This window comes from Podarcis tiliguerta (assembly GCF_965153285.1).
Source record: "Podarcis tiliguerta genome assembly, chromosome: 8".
Taxonomy (NCBI): Eukaryota; Metazoa; Chordata; class Lepidosauria; order Squamata; family Lacertidae; genus Podarcis; species Podarcis tiliguerta.
Window position 1 is genome coordinate 57,181,799 of NC_139541.1, and position 26,032 is coordinate 57,207,830.

General features: G+C 44.3%; 2 protein-coding genes across 4 annotated transcripts in view; one reads left to right on the forward strand and one right to left on the reverse strand.

Annotated features, from left to right (window-relative positions):
- SMAP2 (small ArfGAP2) overlaps positions 1-19,152 on the reverse strand; it is a 29,374-nt gene extending 10,222 nt beyond the window's left edge. The window contains exons 1-5 of one of the 3 annotated variants that reach the window (XM_083453139.1): positions 18,657-19,152; positions 17,747-17,865; positions 3,413-3,546; positions 2,051-2,136; positions 521-599 (exon numbers count right to left, since the gene is read on the reverse strand). In XM_083453139.1, coding sequence (XP_083309265.1) covers positions 521-599; positions 2,051-2,136; positions 3,413-3,546; positions 17,747-17,849 — 402 coding nt within the window. In that variant the 5' untranslated portion in view covers positions 17,850-17,865; positions 18,657-19,152. Of the gene's footprint in view, positions 1-520; positions 600-2,050; positions 2,137-3,412; positions 3,547-17,746 lie in introns of all 3 variants that reach the window. The other 2 variants (XM_083453141.1, XM_083453140.1) reach the window with 2 other exon arrangements.
- A 3,097-nt stretch (positions 19,153-22,249) lies between these two features.
- The window catches only part of COL9A2 (collagen type IX alpha 2 chain), a 47,651-nt gene continuing 43,868 nt past the window's right edge, over positions 22,250-26,032 (forward strand). The window contains exons 1-2 of the mRNA XM_083453114.1: positions 22,250-22,461; positions 25,907-25,981. Coding sequence (XP_083309240.1) covers positions 22,390-22,461; positions 25,907-25,981 — 147 coding nt within the window. The 5' untranslated portion in view covers positions 22,250-22,389. The remainder of the gene's footprint in view (positions 22,462-25,906; positions 25,982-26,032) is intronic.

A 26,032-nucleotide genomic window follows, 5' to 3' on the forward strand; every position in this document is an offset into this window, starting at 1 on the left:
AAGATGGCAGCCTCTGGCAAGCTCAACTGGATTTCTTTTTTTTTTTTTGGGGGGGGGGAGGTGAAGAACTCTCATCCTTTCTACCATAAAAGGACAGTTTAGATGAAAATTATTCCAAAACCTGGGCCATCAACAGTTTGGCTGTCTCATGCTAACAAATTAGTCCAGATTATGGCTTTATACTTTTGAATTTATACCACTGCTTTGTATGCAGCAGATCCCAGATTCAAATCCAGGGATCTTGGGAAGCCAGGCTGGAAAAGACACCTCTCTGTCTGAGGTCTTACACTGGGGGTAGTCAGTGTGGCTCCTTCCATGCTTTGGACTACAACTCTCATCATCCCCAGCTGGCACAAGGTAATGGAAGTTGTAGTCCAAAACATTCAGAGGGTGTTATGCTGGGGAAGGTTGCCTTCAAAGAAGCACTGGCAGTCAGAATGAACAGGACTGGGCTAGATGGGACTTAATGGACATCATATATTCAGGATGCAGCAAGCATTCCAATGCATTTAAGACTCACTCGCAACACGTTGATATCGAGGCTTCTGTCGATGTACTTCTTCTTTTCGTATTTGTCCCTGATAAAGCCCTCCACTGCTCTGCACGGAAGTCAGTTAAAGAAGAACAAGGAAGGGTTGACAGCTTGTGCACAACATGGTCAGGCAGCAGCAAGATTCTAGCCCAAGCTAGACCTCTGTCATGGCATGGTTTGACCCACACCTTCTCTATTCTTGTTGAAAAGGTAGACATTGTGACAACAAGGATCCTTGGCTCAGTTGCTATAGCTGTGCTTGCCAGCCAAGTGGTAACAGTGCCTTTCTAGTATGAGCTACAGGACATGTGCAGATCCAGCAGCAATCCAGTGCCTTTTATGGTGCTTTCGCCTCCAATCTACCTAGACCATGGTGGGGATACCATTTTAAGCCCAATAATTACATTCCCGTCTGGGCAACCTTCTGAGGGCCACATGCCAGTGGCAGATGAGGCCAGAGGCAAAGGTGGGCAGAACAACAAATGTTTTTCTTTTGTATGGTAGGCTAGTTTTTACACACACATCCCTCTCTATCCTCCATCCATGCAAGAAGCATTATCCAAGTTCAAGGGGATGTACCAGCTGGGCAAAAACACTCAGGGTGCAAGCAGAGGTGGTGTGCCCTGGAGAGAGTCTGAGAGCTAGACAGAAGGGCTGAATTAGTCCCTTGGGCCTGAGCTTGACAATTAGAAATGCAGAGGCCATAGCCTTGGAATGCGCAACACATGCCAAGATTTTTTGAGCGAATGCTGTGCACCACCCACTCCAGTCAGTTCTCTCTTCCGTCCCTTTGATCAGCCCCCCTGCCTCGCAAAGAGACAGAGAGACACACACACTTCGCTTTTCCAAGGAATCTTGGATACAGTATAATTACGCTGAGCGGTAAAAAAAGCACCTAGAGCTGAAAGAGGAAGTGAGAAAACACCACTCTTCCAACTCCAGCTCTATGGACTTTTCATGGGTGAGAAAAGACCATCTCATGACCAAGGGGGATTTCTGGAATATGGCTCAAAGGCATCATGGGTGCCGGGGAAGACCTCAAAGGCACAACTGCACCCATGGGCACCATGCTGGCAACCCCCAGTTTGACCCGGTGGGAGTGGGAGCAAGATCATGACTGCAGGGAGGGGAGAGCAGATGGGTGTGCACTGGAATGCAGGCTGAACTGAAACATGGTCACAGCCATGAGGAAGGCAACCACCAATGAAGTTTCACCACCTGTTCTGCTGGCTCTGCATTCAAGACCCATAGTCACAAAATGGGACAAACCCGCTGCATCTGTCTGCTTTGCTGTGGGCAGTCACCCCTCTAGCAACAGCACCTTCTGCAGCCTAATTTTCCAAAAAGTGCCAAGTAACAGAGAGGCCTCAATGAATACAGGCTCTAACAAATATTTTAAAAAGTTAAACATTCCATTTAAGGTAGACTTCTGTTCCCTTCAAAAGTATGCATTCAGAGATTAGTGAGATGCCCTCCATCCAACAATATGCTGGGAGAAGAGAGGCAGAAGAAGGATGCTGGTCCGTCTGAGGTCGCCTGAAGTTCTCCGGAAGGTAAGCTTCATAGAGGCGATTTGCTTTGCCATTCCCCATCTCCTGCATGCACTGGAACAGAAGCAAGAAACCTTCAATAATGGCATGGCATAGGGTGCTGCCAGTTGGGCTATTCTTGCCATCATTTCACTTTGAGCATAAAACCGTTTTATGGAACCCAGAATGCAGGAGTATCACAGAGCCTGCTCTGTGCTGGTATGAAGGAGATGAGAGTTTTCAAAGTCTGCCAAAGCAGTTTCTGAAAGGTGCTCCTACACCAATCTGCAGAGTCATCGGTAACGGTGACTTAGTTAATTCATGCCCTCGATTTCTGACAGATCAGCAGAAAATGGCTGCAGCTCCTAATGGCTACAAAGAGCAGGCTTCTTGCAGTTTTTGTTCTTTCAACAAGGAACACTTTTTGCTTTTGCAATAGGACAGATTTACTTTAATTCTTCTCTCCTTCCAAAGTGGATGCCTGATATATTCTCAAGTGCCTGCATCTGTATTTGTCTTGCCCATTCATATCGCTGCCTGCCTCAAACTTCCCCACAGTTCAGCTTTCCTTTGACTATGCCGCTTTTTCAGCACAGTTATTCAATTTTAGTTTTTATTAAAGTCAAGGCAAGGAACAGAGAACGCTGCCAGGAATACATTTGCAATTCTTCAGTACTTGTGAGAGAGAAGTTCATCCTCACTCACTCGAGAATTAGGAATATCAACTGAAGTACAGATTGGGCAGGGTGTTGTAATACTTAGGGTTTGATTCAGGCTGGATAATTTTGTTTGTGTGTAATACAACCATCTTTTTTTTTTTTTTACTTTCTACAGAGTGTGTAAGCACTGCAGCAAGCATAACCTGATTTGCATAACACAATGATGTCCTAGATCTGAAGCACAGTGATAAAAAGCAAGAGCTGAACTGCAGAGCATGTCAATGACAATCTCTGAGTAATAGCACACAAGCTCAATTTACTCTTGTTCAGACTCCTCTCCTTAAGGAGCACTACCTACCAGATCCCTTCTGGAGGGCAGACTTCAGGCTTGTTGGATCTGCATTGGTTGGCAGCTGTTGGGGTTCTAAGCAAAAAACAGAGCTACACTCCAGCACAAAGCTATGCTCCAGCACATGAGTTTTCTAACTATTGGGGGCAGGCAGTGGGGGGAAGATTGCATGGAGGAGCACCCGAGTAGTCCAGGCTCACGTCTTCCCTTCTTATCAGCCATTTGAGAAAAGAAGGCCAAGGTTCCCCATATTAATATAAGCAGAGATACAGAACTGCAGAGAAGCTGAATCGTCCTCAATAATGAAGCCCACATACAAGGGAGATAGTATTTTGTTACTAACCTGTATTTGCTCTTGTGTCCATTGGTCCAGATTGACAGATTTTACCCGGGATATGTGGACACCCAGGTTCCTGTGGATTCCGGCGCAACGTATGCAGATGAAAACACCAATATTCCATGACGCCCATCTTGGCCCTGCAAAAGTACAAAGGAAGTGGTCACAGGAGCACTTCTGAGCATCAAGCTAGTTATGATGGGCTCTGCCCTGAAAACTGCTGCAAGCCAGGCAGGGGCTGAAGAGTTTCCATCTGCAATGTAGGCTGGCTTTAACACATTCATTACCAAAGGTCACAACCATGCTGGAGAAACGAGGGATTGGGAAAGAATCCGACCATGCTTTCTATCTTAAAAAACAGGCACAGGACTGGAGAGGTGGGGGACAAAACGGATGCAGGCAGGAAAAGACAGTTTCATTTTTATTTTTTTTAATTTAACAGGTCCAAAAATTTGTCTATTCCAACCACATTGACTAGGAATCCATAAGAAAAGCATGAGTTTCAGAGCACCATCTTAGAACAAGAAGAAACATTCATTTTCAAAGGCAAGAGTGGAATATTTCTCTGTATGCAAAGGCCTCTGCAGCAGATATGCATAAATCACAGGGCGAAGGACATTGGACACTTTCTAGACACTGCTCCCATCTGCACTTAGGTCTAGTTTACACATGTGAAGAGACTGAGGTGCAGATTGCAGGTGAGGGGGATGCACCTCATTAAAAAAAAAACTTGCTGCAAATCTGTGATTTGGGAGCCCCCGCCCAAATATGAATAGAGTTTCATTCATTGCAAAGCCAACCACAACTCTTTCCCACACAAGCAAACTAGGAAGCCCACTGCAGAGTATGAGAGGAGTCACTACGCAAGGCCGCACTTTGTGCTGCTCACTTTGTTCATGTGCCCTTGAAACTGAATAATCAGCTGCTTTGAATACAACCAGCAGTGTGGGACAGAAACGGTTTCTCGCCTACGCTGCTTTGCACAGGCAGATCCTTAAAGGAATAGAATCGCAAGTCTTCAAGTCCAGCCACAGAGGCAGTTGAGTGCAGCAGTATTGGGAAGGGCTGCAATTCAGTGGCAGAGCATCTGCTTGGCATGCAGAAGGCCCCAGGTTCAATTTCTGGCAACCCCACATAGGACCAGGAAAGACTCCTGCCTGAAAGCCTGCAGAGCTGCTGCCAGTCACATGATATAGTTACACCTCACTTTTCTTGCTGGCTCTACATTTATGTCTTGCTTTTCCCATGGCTGTCTTAAGCATATGCAGCGCCGGGGTGCAAAGATCCACCCAGCGCCCCCCCCCCAGGTTGCCCAGTCCCAGGCGTGCAGGAGGGTAGAGCCGGCCAGCCACCTCAGTGCCTTGCTGGCTTGGTCGCCCCTGAACTTGCAGTGCAGAACCGCCCGCAGCAGAAGAACCCGCTGTGGCTTTCTGACCAACGGGTGGGCTCTTCCCTGGACTCAACTCTCAGGCCCCAGACTCTCGGCCTGGCGCCCCTGAGAGACCGGCGCCCGGATGTCCTGCACCCCTAGCGCCTATGGGTAAGACGGCCCTGGCTTTTCCTTCCAGGAGCTCAAGACTGTGTACATTTTTCTCCCCTCCCACTTTTTATCTTCTCAGCAGCCCTGTGAGATAGGCCAGGCTAAAATAAGCAGCAATAGGTTGCTTATTCCTGCCAATAGGTTGCCTAGCTAGGGGGAAGATTCGGGGGGTCCAGTCCTGTTGGCATGCCTGCACACGAAACCTCAGACGCCAGAGAAGTCAAGCGTTTGAATGATGAAAAGAGAACCCAGGTAACCAATTATTATAAGTTATTTTTAGCCCTGAAAGTTAGCTAGGAATCATTTAGGGTTAGGTCTAAAGTCCCTGTTATATTTAGCATTTACTTTGTTGGAAAGGATTAGTAATCTAGATAAAGCCGTTTCATCACCTTGAGGTTAGCACCAACTGATTCACATACAGCTGTAGCCTGCGCTAAGAGATGCAAATGTTGGAAACATCTGACCCCCCCCCCCTTCATTGAGACAGTAGATGGGGGACATACACCAGTTCAGAATATCATGCTGGTAGGGCAGATTTGTTTTTCCTTTTCACCACCTGCATGCACAGTTCTATTGAAAAAGCTTAAGCAGACATAATGAAAGCATTAACTGTTTTAATTGTATCCTACTATTAAGAGGCAATTTCCAGTTTAGCTTCTTGGCTTCTGCAGGCACAAGAGTCAAAACTTAAGGGAGAGATCAACTGCCACCAACTAGGTTGATTTTAAAGGTGTTTTTCTTCCCTATCCTTCACAATCTAAAACAGGAAGTCTGTTTTATTGTTTCATTTCTATTTTATAAATGATGTAAGAGCAGCTTTGAAGGCGCTGGATAAAAAACAGAATCTAAAGCTACTCAGTAAATCAATATATACATAAAAGGGGCTCCCCCCCCCAATATCTACTATCTCTGAACCTACGATCAGCAGGGGAGGCCTTGTTGGTGGTGGCACCACTGCTGGGTGCTGCCCTCTTGGCATTAACCCATGATAGGGCTTTCTCTGTGGCGTTTCCCTATCTGTGCAAAACCATCTCTGGTGAGGTGAATTTTGTCTCCCTCATTATTAACATTCAGGCAGAATTTTAAAAGCATTCCTGCTTACCCAGGCAGTTGGTGGTTGAAATGTGCTGTTCCTGTCAACTTTGAAATTATTAGCTATGAGGGTATGCAACTGTAATAAATAAATTAATTAAATATATTTTTATCCCTCTCTTCCTCCCAATGGAGCCCAGGATAGCAAATAAATGTTTTTAATGCTCTTAAATTTAATTTATTTTAAATTACATTACAGTGCTACCTCTAGTTACGAACTTAATTCGTTCTGGAGGTCCATTCTTAATCTGAAACTGTTCTTAAATAGAGGCATGCTTTCACTAATGGGGCCTCTTGCTGCCGCTGCACCACCAGCACACGATTTCCGTTCTCATCCTGGGGCAAAGTTCTCAACTCGAGGTAACTCTTCCACGTTAGCAGAGTTTGTAACCTGAGGAATTTGTAACTCGAAGTACCACTTAATACCAAAATAGGCTTTAATTATATTGCGTTGCCACTCTTCTTGCCACCCTGGGCTCTGCTTTATTTGTCCACCCCAACCCACAAGCTCACAAGCAACAAATGCACAAACCACTGGACAACAAGCCAGACTTTGGAGAAACAAAACCATGGCCAACACCACCACTGTGAATGCTTGGAGAAAGCGTGACATAAAATACAAAATTTATAACCGCCAACCCCTTCCTCTCCAGTGTCGATGCATTTTCATGACTCCATAGAATAACTTGAAATCTACAACACAGAGGTATTGAGTGGGGATGGAGAACCTTTTTCAGTCTGGGGCCGCATTTACTCATGGGCAACATTCCAGTGGCTGTATGGCAGTCAAGAGTGAAGCAATATTAGTATGGCAGGCCACATTCCAGCCACACAGAAGTCATAGGTTTCTATAGAGACATCCATTTCTCCATCCAGGTATGCTAGAGGCATCACTACATTTCAGAGACACATTCCAGGCAGGCCAAAGCACTAGAGGATGGAATGAAGCAGAACCAGTGATGCTCATGACCTGCAAATAGCCCTGGAGAGTTGCATCTGGCTCTTGGGTCGAAGGCTGCCCGCCCCTGTTTCAAAACACAAGAAGCAAGGAACATCACAGTATCCAAGAGAAATGCCTGAACAGGATTAACTAGGCTATAGGTGGGCAGGCTTCAGTGGGCTGGGAAAGATTTCTATATAAATAAAACATTAGCAGAACACAAGCAGCTCTGCCTGCCAGCTCCACCATGAAAGCAACTTAAAAATGCACAAATGAAACAGCAACTGTACTGCCAACCTCTCATGGTGCCGCACAGCACTAAAAATGCATGTATGCTGGAACTTTGGTGTGAGGGGAAGTGGAAGACGGCACAATTTTTATCTGGATGTTATGGAAAGTATGTACCTGCTCTTGTTGGGAAAGGATAGCAGCCAGTAAGGATATTATTGAAACCAAGTTGGATTGTGGGCTTAATCTTGAGGGCTTCCCAACAACATTTAAGCCATGGCTGTGGAAGAATCCCTTAGTAGACGGTCTTCCTAACAAAAAGATTCTAATGTTTGCTGCTAAGGAACAATTAAATTGACTTTGCATCCCTACTGCTAAGCTCCTGTGCCTTGAAAAGACCCAAGTGTCCAAGAGAAAAAACAAAATTAGCAGGTTTCTTAACATGTTTCTCCAAAAACAGTGTGTACAGTCACCTTTCCAAAACTGGTGCCTCCAGATATTTTGGATCCAGCCAATAATCAGGGGTGATGGAATCAGTGGTTCTGGAGGGATCCAGGTTGGGGAAGCCTGGTGTAGAGAACTCTGTTATTCCAAGAAACAGCTTTTTACGCTGTGAAAGATGCACATTTCCCCTATACCTTAAATCAAAGTAGCAGCAACAATTCAGATATTAACCAAAGGCTGTTGCAGGGGGTAAGTATCATCCTACAATTTTATGATCTCAAATACCCATCATGTTTTCCAGGGCAAGTCAAGCAGGGGGAAAGAAAACACTGTTAGGCCTTCAAATGGAACGAATCCCAAAGGCACAACTGTATATATAGAAGAGGGAGGGAAGGGAAGGTTGTTTAAGTTGTGGGTTGTGCCAATTTACAATTTTGAGTGGTTTTAAAGGCTACAATGGGTTGTTTTAAAGGGTGGCTGGAGCAACACCACTGGAGCAATAGACTAGGGCCTTTTCTCCATTTGCCAGAAAAAAATTCAAATCTATGAAGGTCCAGCAGAAAGTTTAAGCACATACCTAATTCATACTTAGGAGGAACGAGCCTTCAGGGTCAGATATCTGACCCCAAGTAAATTGGCCAGGAGGTACAAAAATGGTTCAAACCTATGTTGGAAGTGTCAAGAGATGGAAGGCACATTTTTCCACATGCAGCAGACCTGCAAAAAGGCTAGAGGATTCTGGGAGACAATATATATTGAATTACAGAAGATGTTTAAGACGTCCCCCCCCCCAAAAAAAATAAAAATTAAACCAACCCCAGAAGCCTTTCTTCTAGGAATAATGGAATTGGATATCCCTAAGAAGTTACTTAATTTATTCCTGTATTCAACGACAGCAGCAAGAGTAACAAAGACAACTCTATGATTCAACTCTATGATTCTATGATTCTATGACAAGGATATGCCAACCAAGGAAGTTCGGCTGAACAAGCCGACAGAGTATATGGAGTTGGCAAGTTTGACAACAAAAATCAGAGACCAGGAGGAATCTATATTTTGAGAGGAGTGAAAGCCCTTTGCTGAGTATTCGAAGAAACATAACAATAATCAGATTAACACACAAGTAGGATTTGAACTGTAATCAGCAATAAAACAGTAGCTATGATGTTTTGATGACACTGTGTGAAATGTATTATGAGAAGTTGTGGGAACTTTTATAACTCATGTAACCTTTTGTTCAGGGTTCTTCTTCCTTGTTTTTGCTTGGGAGTTGGAACCTTGTTGCAACAATAAATGATCAGGCTTAACTAGCTGTTAGTTTTGTTTCTTTAACTTGGCTTTGGTCTTGTGCTTGAACCTGACCAGTTCTGAACCCACAGGGCTAGACCCAAAGTTGGGAAACAATTTAATTAGAGAACCCCAATATCTTGTCCTTAATAACATTAAGAACACATTACAGAGCATCAATAATAAAAAACATAATATAAAGCATACTGACAGCATAATAATAAAATAGTCATGATAACAGTCCCCCCCGCCGACCCCACTTAACAGGTCATAGATTATTTCATGGTTAAAGCCCACCATCACAGTGACACAAGTTTACTGATATAGTCTCTCACCGGCCAAGGAATATGCTCATAATGTGTGCTGCCCAAAGTCAGATTTTGACTATATTTACGAAAACAATATTTGCTTTCATCACTCCCCAGACAGACAAGTCTCTCTGTTAAACTCCAAGCAGGTTCTGTTTCAAAAGAAAGTGGTATCCACGCATGTGGGTTTTATGAAGGCGTTTTGACATCTCCCAAAAGGATTTCATACATTCATCACTATGGCAACCTGCCAGGTTTTTTTGTGAAAAAAATATTAAATTGAAAGTTCAATTTTCTACAGAAAGCAGCTGTCTTTCACACAAAACACAAATTTAGAGGCTCCAGTTTTACAATACAGCCCATGCTATGAGCTCAGGAAAAAAAAATGTATACATTTCATTGTTCATAACCAGGTAGCTCAGGGCATCTGCAAAATGGAGTCTGGCAAAGATCAACTAAAACATCAAATGGCTTGCAACCAATGTTAGGGAACACTGAGCTGTACAGCTCAGTTAGGATATCAAATCTTCCACAAAAGGTGGACAGTCACACAATTACATCACACGCATGCCATTCCCTTATCAAACCACCTATATATGCTTTAGATATGTTGCTGTCTCTGAAACATCACTGGCTTTGCCTTCTAGCTGTAATGAAACCACACAGTGGCAGTTAGATTGCAGATGTAGAAAGTTGTCATTTCCACAGCTTGGAATGCAGGGTGGCACACTGAAAATAAAACCATACAAAAACTAATACAAAAGTTGTTTCCAGCCTTACCACTTCAAGAGCAGCTGCACATATAATTTAGCCCTCAAATGCTATGCACTTAGCTGGAACTCCAGAAGACAACCCCAAGTTGAGAGCAGGTAATATCTGCCCTCCAGATATACTTTTGGAAACACATCTTAGGTAACAGCCTATGAAAACAGACATCCCTTCTCCCTTTGCACAACTGATTTGGTAACCACATACGATGTTAACTGACTGCATCAGAGGCTCGAAGGCAGAAGCTGGAAAGCTACCAGCCACCTAGAAATCTGAATCAAGCTGGCATCCAGGAGTACTGAAATATTTATTTAGGTCTGTCCAAGGCCGGAGCCCAGAAGCTTCCACTCCCAGGGTGGAAAAAAGTACTTGTGCCTTGGAATTTGAAATACTCTTCCAACCTTGCTTATGGGAAGTACCCATGATAAAAGCAATGAATAAATGCTATGGTTAAATACCAAGAACTGTGCGCCATCACAAAAGTAAGGAAGGGTAAGGTCTTCCCATCTACCTGGCAATGTGCTGCAAGAGGGTTGGATTTCAGAGAGGGACTTAAGGGGAAATTCCCACAACACACTGGGGCAAGAAGGAAGCAGGGGAAGGCAGGGGAATGATGTTTGGACAAACCAAAGGAGGAATTAGGGGGCAACCTTAAGACCTGATGAGCAGACACAGTAGAAGTTGCAATAATCAGCTGGTGAGGGCTCCACTTGGGGAAGAACCTGCAGCTCTTGTCACCTGCGGCTCTGGATCCAAAGGAACCTGTGGGAAAGAAGGGATGTGGATCTGGAAGTAGAGAGGAAGAGTTTGGAGAAGGGGAAGTATCAGATACAGTACATCTGCGCAGCGTGATCAGTTTAGTGTTAAAGATTCAAAGACATGCTTAGAAAACTCCAATGTTAGCTTGACAAACCATTCTCAGCATCCATACCCCACAGCAGGGTTAATACAAATCATAAGGCAGGTTGGGCCCAAGGCAACCTTTTCTGGTTATGCGAGGCTCCTGGAGACCAGTGGGACAAGCCTACCCATCTTTATTTGCATGTGAACAATGTAACCAAAGCAGCTATCCTGAAAAACACAGTAGCATCCAAGAATACAGTAAACCTGCAACTTATGTGCATTTAACTTGTGCACATTCAGCTTTACTTGCTAGGCGATTTTTGTTTTTAATTAAAAGGTGGAAAGGGGGCAAGCATCCGGAGGGTGGGAGGAAATGGCAATTCCACCCTTCATTGCACGCAATGTGTTTTGACTATGTGTGATTTTGGCTTTATGTGCTATCCCCGGAATGTAACCCCTGTGTAAGTTGTGGGTCTACTGTATTCAAACCCACTTCACGTGCATATGAAATACCACAAGTGACCATGGTAGGCAGGCAGAACAGAGTATCAAGAGCTGCCATGGGCAGCAGAGAAGAGAGTTGGGTCGCAAAGGCATTTGGGGATGGGAGAAGCCGAAACAGGTGTGGGTCCTGCGAACAAATGTTTTCGTGGGGACCAAAGGCAAAGCAGACCAAGGCAAAGCAGCAATCAACCTAACTAAAGAGGGACATGTCAGGGACAGCAGCTAGAGTAAGCCTAACCATGACAGGTTAAAGGGGAACAATGGAAGTTGCCTTATTGGTACATCTAGTTCAGTATTGTCTGTATTTACTGGCAGTGGGTCTATAGGATCTGACAGGGTTCCCTCCCAGCCCCACATGAGGATGCTGGGGATTGGACCCAGGACTACTGCATGTAAAGCATCTGATTTGTCAGAATTACAGCCTGGTTTATGGTGTGTGTGTGCATTTTAATATTATGTGTGAATGCACACACCCCTGCTTAAGAAGAACCCAAATTATTCCAAGGTAACCAACATTTGACATCCTGTATAAATTATGCAAATTTAAGCATAATTTGCCCTATATCCACTAGACAGGATAATGGGGCCATGGAAGGTCATGTTAGATGTCACTTCTGAGAGTTCACAATCATAGTTTGCATGCTTTCAAGCATATATTCTCAACCATAAGGGCTGGAATCTTGCTTTTCGAAAAATAATAGTCCTGATTCTAGGAAAACGGAATTGTGCACCCAACACTACATTCTGTACTTTTCTAGCGCTACTGCAAAAACAGTAGTATAAGTTATCACTGCAATTTAAGCAATTCCATTTTGTGCTGTGGCAGTGTTACCTTGCACTGAACCTTTGTGGGTAGGGGCCACATGAAAAAAGTTTTTCCAGCCTGGAAAACAAAATGAATTTGTTTCAACAAGCACATTTATTAACACACACTGAGCAGCCTTGACTCAGCTTTACCATCAAGCACTGGGAACGATAAAGGACAATTTCATCATTTCTCTGTGTAGTCACAGGAAGTTAACGCAACAGGACCTTTTGAAGACGACAGCATTGGCTACAGCCAGTTGGAGGGTTTCTTGAGCAAGGCAAAGGAAGCAAGCGTGGTTGAAGAAACAGGAGCTAAGTTTATGGTCTGGAGAAAAAACCTGTCAACAGCCTTTGCCCTTCAGTTCCTCTATTTGCCATACTTCCCCCTCACCCTCAAGAAAAACTCAGATAGCTGCTATGAACCAGAATAAGCTGCCCATGGATCTATTTCTTTGTTTATAGTGGCTCCAGTTCAAGTTTCAACCAGATTAAACATGCCATTGTTGACTGCAAAAGGTTTGTCGCCTCCTTAGTGTGTTCTGCAACTGTAACATCCCAGAAGGCACAGGCAGTTCAAGTTCTTAATTACCAAAAATTTGGGAAGTATGTTCCACTGCAATCAGTGGGTCAGGCTGCTCATCAAGCAAAAGAAGTGTCATCATCACTGCAAGATGTACAGCACTGAGCACATTCTGCACTACATAAATGTTAGAACACAGCAACAGCCCCGCAAACTGCCTTCACTCAGACTCAAGTATTGCAGGCAGGCAGGTGATCAAGTTTGCTCAAAGCCAAAAGAACAACCTTAGGTATACACACAAATGGACACGCTGCAATTAGCCATGTTACGCACAATCTGATTAATCTTCTGTTGTTGCCTTTGTCCCATTTTCTCAGCACTGAAGTCTATATGCCTGCTTAGGCATAAAACCTCCTCATTCACTGCCATCCCATTTCTACAAGGTATCTTTCCCTCTTCAAGGTTGCTGTGGCAGTGTTTGTGCTGCCTTATGCCCCAGTTGCAATCGATAGAAAAACAAAAACACAGGTTCAAGCCAAATGCAACCTCCCATGAAACAAAATTGCTACATGCCTGTACTAGATACCATTATCCAAGTGGGGAAGTGCTTTAAAAATGACAAAATCTCAGTGACCATTATATACAGAAGAGGAACACGGGAGGAGGTCAACCTTTCTGTACCACCTTCATCTTCTGACTTCTGCCAGGCGCTCTGGCTGAATCACTAATTTTTACTCCATCTTGATCAGGATGAACCTCTTGGAAGTATTGGGGTGCAACCTAGCTTGCACTGTAGGCCGATGCATCTGCATGAGAAAGCGCCAAGTTTCCTAGACTGTCCTTATCCTAACCTGGGTTGTTCTTCCTTTAGCGTTACTGGCAACTTAGACCGCCTTCTTCCTTAGTGACCCTCTTGGGTGCTGAGATAGGCAAAGAAGACCAGCTTGGTAGTTCCTCTGCCTTCATAGAGACTCAGGCGGGGTTGGGGGGGATGCCTGGGAGAGAGCACTGTCTGTGGTGGGCCCTAATCTGTGGAACTGCCTCCCTATGGAGGTGCATCTAGTAACTTCATTATACAATTGCTGGAGAATGCTGAAGATGCACTTTTTTACCCTGGCTTTTGACACTTGAGGCGCATGTTTTTAGGACCCACCTTATTTGTATGATTGTAAGCTTTTAGTGTTTTTAATGATGTAACCTGCCCTGGGACTTTAAGGTGAAGGGTGGATGATTGTTGTTGTTGTTGTTGTTGTTGTTAATTGCTGACCTGATCTTACTTCCTACTTCTCTTCCCTCCCTTAACAAGACAGAACTAGCATCTTTCCTATCCAACATTTATTCCAATAATAAATATCTTTCCTATTTTCTTACAACCAGACTCTTGATGTGATTGTATCCAGAGTAAAGTGTGCTGCTCCAACAGGGTTCAGCTTCTGCCAGCATTCAACTCTACTGCTAATGTCCCCAATTCTGCAGTCCCCATATTTATATTTTGTAAACCAATTAGAAGCCAAATTTAGCATTAAGCAGTATGTAAATAAATAAAGTTCCGCCTAACTAGCCTGCATAAGCCCTTACTATGGAGGATGCAAACCAGACTGCTAAATGTAGTATTATAAGCAGAAAGAACAAGAGTGCTGCAAGTGAAATAGAAGAGTATATTCAGATAACTTAAGGAAGAAGACCAACTCTCTGCAACAGAAGGCACACCACTCCCTCTCTCTCCCCCTGCCACCCCACCAACAGCTGCCAAATCCCCAAATTAGGGTTGTTAATCTGGCCCAAGGGAGAAATTGTTTCAAGCCCAAAATATGGCAGGGAAGCAAGCAGTGAGCATTAAGAAAACCCTATCTACGAAGTCATCCCAAGAGATATTTAAATTGAGCACACTGTGGATGTGCATAGCAATCTTCACAGTCAATTATCTGGCCAGGTGTCATTTCAATGTCAAAACATGGCTCAGGAGACTGTTCCATTGAAGACAAATGGAAAAAAAACCACGTTACCAAGGAGAGTTTAAGTCAAACTCAGCTCAGGCAACTGCAAAAGGTCACTTTCCCCACCCATATCTCTCCACCTAAGGCTCTACTCACTTATAATTCCAGTCTGAGGTTCTGCACTTTTGACTAAGTTCACCTGCGAAGTTGGAAGCCCTACCAAGGTGAGAGAAAACTTCCTACAAGATACAGAGGATTCTGGAAAATGTCTGAGGTCACATACACAGCCCATATGAGATGACAGCAAAGCCTGTTTGGTCTTGCCATTTACTCTGCAAAAAGGCAAACATATCTGTGAATGGATCCTAGAAGTACACAACATAAGGAAGGGTTGCCCACCATTACTGACCTGGCACTAAGGATCCAGAACTGTTATAAGACACCCTTAGAACCCCAAGAGTCCCTGATCACAGTCTGAAAATCATGGATCTATCAGGTATTAACCGCAGACTTCCCTCGTCAAACCTAACCAGTTTTCTTCTCGTGCTAGGAATCCTTTTTCACTTTTGTTTCCTTTTTGTCTCCATGCTTTTAAAATTTTCTGTACAGTTTTGCGGGGACACTGGCTGTTTGAAATTTGTTAGCTGTGTGGTACATTTTACATTTTTAATGGCACGCTTCAATTTTACATTAATTATACCACCAAGGTAGCTTGCTGTTTTATGGGCTACTCAAAAATGAATGCTGGCAGGTCAGGGAGTGGATATTAAATACTGTACAGACTTTAGGGAACCTTTTAGAAAGCGGTTTCAGCCAAGTATCATAGAGAGCAAAACTATCAGTCTTGGCTTCTCAGGGAACTGTCATAGAAATATCTTCCAACGCTCAACCACGGGGAGGCTAGCGTAGGCTGCTTGGAGTCAAGGACTATGAGCACACAGGAAGCTATGCAAATGAGGAAAGGAAACTCAGAAAAACAGGAAGTGGACAGAAATATGAGGCAGGCACACCAACAAGAAACTAAGCAAAGGTCTTCAGCAATATTGGTCATTGGTGTTATAGATCTCAACCCTTATTGACATGGGATAACATAAGAAGTGCCTATGGACTTTACAAGAAGCTTCTCCCTCAGACATACACAGATCTTATGCCGGATATGAATCAATGGTTCATTCCAAACAGGCCAGCACATTTTTAACAAGATGCCCTTAGACAAGCAGAGCAAGACAGAAATCATGCCTCTAGCAACTGGTATTCAGAGTTATACTGCCTCTGAACCTGTTTTGTGAAGAGGTATTACCCCTGCCACCAGCCTTGAGCTTCCAATCAATTTAACTTAATGACCCAATTCTGTTTGCAAACACATGGGCATTCTTCACATGTTCTTTGTAGCCCAGCCTAGAAGCTCTGAAGTTTGGTGCAACACAAAGAAAGGGGTAAAACCTAAATCAGCCTTCCCTAGCCTGCTGTCCTCCAAGACTATGAACCCCTATGAGAATTCATAATCTAAAACATCTGAAGAGCACCAGGTTGGGGCAGGATGACCTAAATCATTGGTAACTCAAGCTTCAAGCCATCAACATCCACCAAGAAATCCACTTGACTTCCAAAATACAGGAATCTTTCTGCTTAAAGCACAGATGGGACTGAACCAACTGAGCAAAAACATTCTTTGCTTAGAGTTGGGCAATCTGGACTGCAGCTAATCTTTTCTCAATTTTGCATTGCATTTTGCAAAGTGCCACTAGACCCCAGAGCAAAGTTTGTTGGAACATGTTTAGTTTATACTGGGTTCTCAATTGTAATCTATATTACTATTCTTAACCATAAGCTTTGGAGCCGTGCATCATGAAAACAACCAGAAGGCCACTGGGTCCTGCTTCCTGAGCAGCTGGTTTGGGTAGCAACAAGAACACAGGCACACAAGCAGAGTGTTTTCAGAATGGTTACTGCAGAGCAAACAGCACTGGGCAACAGAAGTAAGGGGGCAAAGATATATGAAAGAAGCCAGACATGCTCCATTTTTCTAGCTAGCTTGATTGGGGGAGGAAGCATCATCTTCTCCATTCCAGATATGGCAATTCCCCTTCCAAAGAGTTATCCAAAATCAGTTTTTGATGATATCATGAGTCAGCCTTCCTGAGAACTCTGAACAGACTTTGGAACCAGAGGCATTTGAAATAAATATTGAGCTGCCTTACCAACATGTTTGTTTGCGACCCTTCCAGACACTAAGTTTTTTTCAAACTTCCTTACACCCCGAAGAGCTAAAAAGTTAAGGCATTTAACAGGAAGCTGAGACACAGGAATGTTAACAGGAGCCTGGGAGTACATAATGCTAGACTCCAGAAGACAGATGCTGCCCATGGCTCACATATACATTTCCCAAATCTGTATTATTTTGTGAATCATCCTTCCCTTCCCTTTTCTGATGCGGCCTTCCCATGTGATCTGGCCTTATCAGCCTCCAGAAAGAATTCATCCCCAATGTACCTTCTTTAGATACAGAATTTATAATACAGTCTGTGCTGTCAATTTGCCCAGTTGATGCCATTATGTAACCAACTGCATGCAGTACCCCCTGCATTAGGCGTGGGTTCCCTCCCCCCCTTTACAAAAATGCCAGCCAGCCTGCCAGCAACCTTCCTTTCATACCGCCACTTGATTTCTCCAGCATCAGGGACCATTTTCACCACCTGTTTGCTTTTCCTCCCTCATCCAACTCAAGAGGCAGGGCACGAGCGCATACATCCAAGGAGCTAGAATTTCTGACAAAGAAACCTGCAGTACATGCTTCTGCCTAAGAGGAAGTCTCATCCTGATACCACACAGTATTAATGAAGTTGACCTGAAATTCACAGCAGTTGCTGCTTACATTTATACAATGCTTTTAGTAATTTTTTAATAAAAAAATCCTTACATGTATTTGTATATTATGTATGCATATTATGTACATATGCATATTAACACACTCTGGCACACATCAATGAAGATATAATCATCATCCACCAACAGTGGCACAATCTTATCCCACCTACTCGTTGCCACACAGTTCCCTACGGTAAGGCTAAGCTCAGAGTTTTCCCCAACCCCACAATACGTTCACCGGTTCCGCATGTTACCTTTGGCCTGACAGTCTGCACAGTATTTGTTCTCCTCTTCCAACAGCAGATTGGCAAGGACAGCCTGATATCTATCCACATCCCGGACCGATTTGCCTGTCATTGCAGATAAGAGATGGCTGCGCAGGAGTGCAAAAAAATATAAAAAAATAAAAAGGGAGAGATGTCCTTTCCTTCCTTTAGCTCTCTAAAGCAGGCCTTTCCAGGCTCCTTCACTCCACACCTCTGATAAAGTGCACCCCACCCTAAAATTCAACTCACACCCTTCTACATAATCAAGATCTTGGTCTAGAGAGAAAACGGCCTCTCAGCTCCCAACAATGCAACTTCCCCTCTTGCTCTTTGCCAAAAAGGCCTTCTGCAGTGCTGAGCCGAGCACTCCTCCCCAACTGACTGTCACACAGTTTTTAACCCCTCCGCAGACCTTCCCATTGAAATAATATCCCAGAAGCACGCTAACATGCTACAAAGGATTACGCTCCGTAATAAAGCCTCTCTGCGGCCTCCCTCTGGTCACAGCATCCCTCTAGCACTTCCCGAACCGAAAGCACAGGCCAGGTCAGGTTCCCCCTTTCCACATAAGAAGCAAAACCCAACCCCAAAACTAAATAAGCTGCAGCTGCCAGTTCCTCCTCCCCCAACCACCACCACCTCAATTGACAGTCCCCAAAGTTTCCCTACCCTGGCAAGTTCTCTAGAAACCAAGGCTCCAAAACTCAGCCTCCCCAAAGGCACCTAGCACCCCTGACGCCTGAATGCCCTTGCTACCTCCGCAAACCTAGACCAGCGAAGGGTCACCCTTGAAAGTAGCTAAGGAGCATGTCCCAAGCACACCTCTTCTTCCCCCTTCACCGGCAGGCACGACAGAAGGGACCCTACAGGACCTGCCAAGCACCTGGCAAATAAATACCTCTCTTTCCTCAGATATACATGCAGTGCCGGCACTCAGGTGTACCTTCGACCCTGGGCGACTCAAGAGGGGGTTTTCCTGAGGGACTCCGGAGCCTCCCACCGCCACCTTCGTGAGAGGGGGGGGGTAGGGGACGGACTGTGCCTGTGGCCACTTTAAAACCGCGCCTAAAACTCCAGCAAAGGACACCCCCCCTAAAAAAATAATAATACAAAAAGCCCCTCAGCCGCAGCTCTCCCCTCCCACACAAAGCCCTTCTGGCCTCTCAAGGGGAAGCAGGGGGAGCCCGAAAGACCCCCCAGCCCCCGGTGTGGTGGTGGCGAAGGAGGACGTTGTCAAGGTACGGAGAGAGGCGGGCAGGGAAGGGAAGGGAAGGGAGGAAGAAAGAAAGAGAAAAGAGGAAGGAAGGGGGGAAGAGGAAAAAGACGTGCGCGCGCGCGCGTCTCCAGGCAGCGACTGACGGCGCCGCCTCCTGGCAGCGCAACGCGCGCGCGCGCACACGCACACACATAGCGCCGCTAGACGCTTCCGGGAGAGGTGGGCGGGGCTGTGATATAAGCCCCGCCCACCGGCTTTCTGAGGGTTTTTTTACATACATACTGTGTATACTTTAAACCTGCCAACCTCGGTTTATTCGACGAGTGGATTGCAGAGGCGCGTGCGTCGAACGGAGAGCCAATCAAATCGGAGGGGCGGAGCGAAGTCGGTGGGGGGGGGAAAGGGTGAGGCAAGAATGAATGAACGGGAGAGTGAATGAATGAGGGCGGCGGGGGGGTATAAATGGGTTGGGGGCGGGGGAAGAGCGAAGTGGTTTTTGTTTCAGGAGAAGTGGAAGCTGCTGTGGAGGGGAGGGGAATTTCGGAGGAAGAGGGGCTGCTTTGCCTGTCAGATGCCCAAAGCTCAATTCCCAGCATCTCCAGTCAGGGCCGGGAGGGAGCCCTGCTGAAGCCCTGGGGAGCTGCTGCCTGTCAGTGTAGGCTGCATACTGCAGATGTTGCAGACTGCACACTGCAGAAGGCATACGAACATTTCTGCACACGTTATTTGGTTGGAAAACTTCACTGCAAAAGTTGGCGAAGTGGGAATTTCAAAGCGCATCTTATTTTGGGAAGTGCAAATTAGGTATATGGACCTCCAAACTGAATAGAATTGAATTTCTTCCTCATCCTTAGCTTTTTATACGCCAAACTGTAATACTGCAAGACTAAAAACCTACACAATGTTTTTGTGTGTGTGTGCACTGAGCTTTCAGATCCCAGAAGTCTCAATTTGAGGTGCTAATTGGATTAATTAAGAAATGACACTATAGGAAAAGTGAGTAACACAGAGGCAGTGCCACAAGTGGTTGGTGGTAGGGAAGGCTGTTGAATGTGTATAGCCATGCAGGAGACGCTTCAGACCTGCCTTCCCCAGCTTGGGCACCTCCAGATGTTTTGGACTACAACTCCCATTACCCCCAGCTGTCACAGAATTGATTATATCAGTTAAGCGTCTTTTACTCTCCATCTTAACAGATTGACCCAGAGTGAGCCATGGGTGGTGAGGGTATATTGACATTTCCAGTGTTTTGAATAAACAGCTACCACAGTTTCAAAATCATCTTTGGTCTTGGTGCTCTGAAATGCTGTGTTTCAGTTTCTCCATAAGAACTACATTCTAAAGCTAGCCTCAGACCAGGCACTATCACCTCTCACAATAGCAGAAACTCTCTTCAAACACCATTTTCCAAAATAATTGTACAGGTTTGCATTCTCATCGTATTATTTAGTTATTTGTTTATTAAAAATATCTATATACCTCTAGCATAAACAAAAATATCAAGGCAGTTTGCAGCAATAAAAATATGAACCCAGCAGTTCCCATTGTCCATCTTAAGACGGACACTCAGGCAGGATTTATGGCTTCAACACCAAGCTTGCTTCGTTTTTGTTGTATTTCAAACCTTGCTCCACTTCAGGGACAGGGGCAGACAAGATGGAGATCTTCTCTATTACACTGAAAAACCCTGCCACCATTGGTTTCCTCCAAGGAGTTCACGTGGCACTCGTGGTCTTCCATTTCCCCACAGCAACTCTGGTTAAGCTGAGAGAGTGATTGGCCCAAGGTCTCACCATTAGTTTTGTGGTAAATCTAATCCTGGTCTCCCAGGTCCTAGTCCAGTTCCTATAATATCACCTTCACCTTCTAGAGAAAAAGAAGATATAGGAGTGAATAAGCTGGGGAAGGGGAATCCCCCCCCCCACCCCCGATGGCTCTCCCACACTTCTGTTTGTTCCATGTTTTCTAGGCATGGGTTGGAGAGCTTTCCTTTGCCCCAACACTTTCCCCAGGAAAATCCTGTTTATTGCTGCTTCAGTCTACAGAAAACCCAATTGACATTTGTTAGGACTGAGCAGTAAACAGCGGGTTTTCCTGGGGAAAGCAGCAGGGCAAATGAAAAACCTCGAAAGCATGGGACAAGCAGAAGTGGGGATGAGCCCTAAGGAAGGAAGCACCTGAACAGTGGCAAATAATTTCTGCAGTGTCCCACATCCCAAAAGGGAGTGATATAGGCTGTTCAATGTCTGCATGTCTTCGCCAGCTGCTGCCCACATCTTCTGGCATGGTGCAAAACCTTTTGGAAGCAATTGCAGCTCCCTCACCAGGCTCAGTGCAAACAGAAAGAATTGTGTCCCTGCATAACCTTGTAGCAGGCAACCTGCGAAGAGGTATGACAACACAAGCAGTTAATGAATAGCTACGCATAGCTTTGAATGGGATTGGTACAGCCTAGTCTTCTGTACTTTACTTTCGTTCAACCAGAGGCGGGAGATGACGAAGGCCTCTTCCATAGGTTTATGTTCAGCGGGATTTTGTAATAAAATAAAATAAACTATTTTGGAGTTGTGGAGTTTTAAATGCTCAGTTTATTTAAATCACAGTAATTTACAATTTAATTTAATTTAAATGAATGCCTTGTGGTACTTGTTTATTTAAATAAAGATTTAAATAATCTTTAAAATAAAGATTAAAAATACCCCTTTGCATGATTTTAAAGTGCCCTCTTGAGTTCACCCCCCTCCTCACCAGTGAAAATTCATTTAAAAAACAACAATAATAATTTATTATTTCTACCCTGCCCATCTGGCTGGGTTTCCCCAGCCACTCTGGGCGGCTTCCAACAAAAGATTAAAAATATATTAAAACATCAGTCACTAAAAACTTTCCTAAACAGGGCTTCCCTAAAAAAAGCCCTCAGTGTCTAAGTCAAACAATACCTGGAAGGCCACACCTCTGTGCTAAGGAAAATAATAATAATAATAAAAAATTTATTTATACCCTGCCGATCTAGCTCAGTATCCCCAGCCACTCTGGGCGGCTTCCAACAAAAGATTAAAAATACATTAAAACACCAGTCATTAAAAAAATCCCTAAGCAGGGCTGAATAATTAATGTTTTATACTTTCCCACAGTCCAAGAGGAGACAAAAGGGCAGGATGCCTACAGTAATTTCCCTTCACCTGGCCCATGAATTCCATCTTTGAGCCCAGCTCCTCTCGTCTCATATGTCAGTGGGCTGGGAGGGGAGTTTCCAGTCAGGTTATTAACTCCCCTTTCACCAAAATACTACATATTAATGAGCCACCATCTCCTCCTTTCTGCCTTTCTTTCTGCTCCTGTTGGATCTAAAGATTTAGTCATTCAGGGGCTGGCGGGCCCCCACTATTCATCCAGATAGCCTGAAGACCTCGATATGGCTAGTTTTTTGGGTAGCCTCAAATTCTGCCTTCTCCTCCAAACCATCTCTTTCTCTGTGACACAATTCGTAAGTTTCCTTTTTACCTATGATTCTACTGGAAAATGTCTAGGTGTGATCCAGATGGGGTGGGGGTGGGGGGCCTAGAAAACAACAAAACTTTGCAGTTTGGGATCCAGTGCTGGAGGACAATGTCTGAATAATTAGTTTTAATACACTATCTCTTCTTGCAAGCTTAAAATAATGAGGGGAACTGGCACAGCTTGATTGTTGGGGTTATAAAACATACAGCACTCTCTCTTTTTTCTTCTTCTTTGGCTGGGTCAGGGGAGGAGAGAAGAGCTTTCCTTTTATTCCTGGCGAAACTGTTTTTTGTTGTTTTCAGGGGTCTCCCTGTGCTTCTGCACAGAGACTCCTGGGAAATTTTACTCCCTGGAAGTGAACGGGGAAGAGATCTGTGGAAGAGATTTGTGGAAGCAATGTTGTAAGAAGCAAAACAAAGTGATTTCAGATGTCTAAAAGGGATCTCGCATTATACCATTATATTGAGTAGGGTGGTAGTAAGTATTATGGCAGGAAATACTGCCTTTTGTAGGGCCCTGGGGAGCTGCGGAAAAACATCTTGCCTTTGGGAACCAAATTAAAAAGTACTTATGTGGATCTGTCTTTTGGGGCAAAAGATGTGTTATTATTATCCTGATCGTGATGGACAGGATATGTCCAGCAACCAGGACTCTCTGCGGACTGCAAACAAAAGGAGCTGAAGAAATTTGGCTGGTCCTCTGATGATGGGAATGGGATGTTTTAAAATAAAAATCCAAGTCCCTGGTCAATTCTGAAAAGAAAAAGAAAAACAGTTTTTGAAGCTGTGAGTGACAGAAAAGACAGAAGATAATGCTTTGAGTCATTTGGTGGTGGTGGTTGGAAAGCCCTTGATTTGCTGAATATTGGGTGCCACCTTTGGGACAGTGACATGCAGTCAGAGATACACGCAGTCCTTTCTACAACTTCTTTTTGGTTTGGAAAAGAACGCAGGACCTTAACACAGAGAAACTTTTGCCATGCTTTTTGAGGGACAAAGGGGGCTATTCATTCAGCGAATGCCTTCAGGAAGCTTCCATCCCCAGTGACTGCAAAGCTGGTATTTTATAAGTTCAATGCCTTATTTAGGAACATGTACATATATTATTTGCATCAGTCCAGACCCTACAATGTCACATTTTAAAGTAAAGACAAGTGGGGGAAATAAAGCCAGAGGCCTCAGATTGCTTTAGGATGTGCCTGGGCTGCTTTGTTTTACGTAGTTCCAAGGCTCACAGGGGCCTGGACTCAATTTGCTGTATTCAGTGCTTTTTTTCTGGGGGGACGCATACCCCCTAAACATTTTGTGAATCTTTGTACTTTTGTCCATTTACTGTATTTATTTTCCCTGATTTGAACTGTAAAATGGTGATTTTCTTGAGTCAAAATGAGAGTACCCCTAAACAATTTTAAAGAAAAAAAGCACTGGCTGTAATCATACATGGAGACGGTTAAGATGATCCTTACTAACCAAACCACCTAGTAAACTTCAGGCAGGAATGCTTTGTTTTATTTCAAACAATGTCAGTCTAATCATCTACCATCCAAACACTTAAATAAGAATACTGGTTGATCTAGCAAAATGTAAGCACGCATTGATTTCAATGGAATGTATTTACTGTGCATATGCTTAACCCCACTGAAATCAATGGAACTGCAAAGTGCTTACATTTATCATTCCCTTAGCATTTATTGTTGAAAGCACTTCACATACTGAAACTCAATCAGCCTTACTTACTTATTATTATTACTTGCTATTATTTATAGCATGCCATCATTGGGGGAAAACACAGGCCAACCCCTGACAGCTATAAATATATACCAGAGGACCTGTGCTTTCATAGTAGCTCCTTGTTTTACACACAGTAGTAATCTTGGGCTGACTTATTACTGTCTGTATTCAGGTATGCAGCCATCTATTTAGAGAAATTATGTACTGAACACGTTAGAATGTGATTCATTCATATGCTGGCAAATTCAGGTTGTGCATTTAAAGGCGATTTGGTGCTCTTGTGCAACAAACCTGCTTCGCCCGAAAATTGGGTGTTTTGCGATAAAAGAATGTGATGGGGAAATGGACTAGAAAATGTGGGATAACACTTGGTACAATGTCATCTAACCTCCCCAAGAACTAATTGGGATGAATGCTCTGGAAGCACCCTAAATTGTTTTTAGAATTTCAAAGGAATTTGAGGTACCGAATCCAACCAGAGTTCTGTGCAACTTCTGCATGTTTGTTCAAGCTAGGTTTAAAATTGCACAGAACCTGTCATGCAGCAAAACACATCATGAAAGCCAAATTTTGTAGTTTGGTGGTGGGGGAGAGGATTTGACACACAAGAAATGCAGTGCCACCAAATGGCATAGAAATGTTCTGGTTTTTCCTTACCCTTAGAAACATGTGATTTGTGAGTTATTTTATCTGCAGTAGCCAGGGTTCACATATCCTTTTACCACAATGAGAGGCTTAAGTCCTGTAATGTCTTCCGTTTTGGGGCCAAAGATGTTCTCGCTGTGGCCAGCATCCTCCTAAGGAGTTCCATAGATTGGAGAGTTGCTGTCTGATCTTCCCACAAATTCAAAAGGCCAAGTTGCAGACAAACTTGGAACAGAGCATTTAAAATGTGTTGATATTACTTAAAAAATGCCAGTCCAAAATTTGGGTGCCTGAGGGCATCGCCGCAGCCCAGTTTATGAAGCTGTATGTGTTGGACAAGTAGGCAGCTGAAGCCAGTGATTCATATTTAGGGGAAATTTCATTGAAGCCAAATTTCATGCTGTCTTAAGATCCTGTGTCCAATTCTAGGACACCCTGAGATCTGAGAGGAAAAGGAGGAGGAAGCAAGATCTATTTGCCTCTTTACCTGGTTGATCAAAAGGGCTACAAAGCTGCAGCCAAACCTTTTTCTTTTTCCAAACAAAATTCTGTCTGTCTGTTGTTGCCCTTTTGCATGGGCTAGTAGATTATCCCATCTTACCATTACAACAACCCTGCAAAGTAGCTCAGACCAATAGATGGTGCTTAGTCTAAGGTTGCTCAGTGATTTGCCCACCTGCTTGAGGATTTTAATCTCAAATCTCCCGGATCTATCATGATCTGTACCATATCCCTTATTGTCACCCTGCTTCTCAATGGTTGGCTTCACCTATTTTCAGCTGATTTTTTGTTTGTTTGCTTTTTTGCAATATGATCAGGCATTGGGGGTGTGTGGAAATCTGTCTGCCCTTCTCAAGGCTTCAGGCACACTCCTATCCACACCTCTGTTTTGCAACCCAGCTCTCCTGGGAAGAGGTTGAGGCTTTCAATCTTTGGCTTCTCTGGGGTTGTGATGTGATTGTGAGACAAGCTCGTCCAGCTTTGTTGGTTCTTGGTTTTCGGCGACCTTGTTCTCCACCAAAATAACTTTGCTTCTTGTTTGATTTCTCTCCTTAGCAAGGTCCTCCAGGAGAACCTGGACCACGAGGGCCCCCGGGTCCGCCAGGAGTGCCAGGCGCTGACGGCATTGATGTAAGCACACCGCACGGGAACCTGAGCAGCAGAAGGGATGGTGTGTGTGTG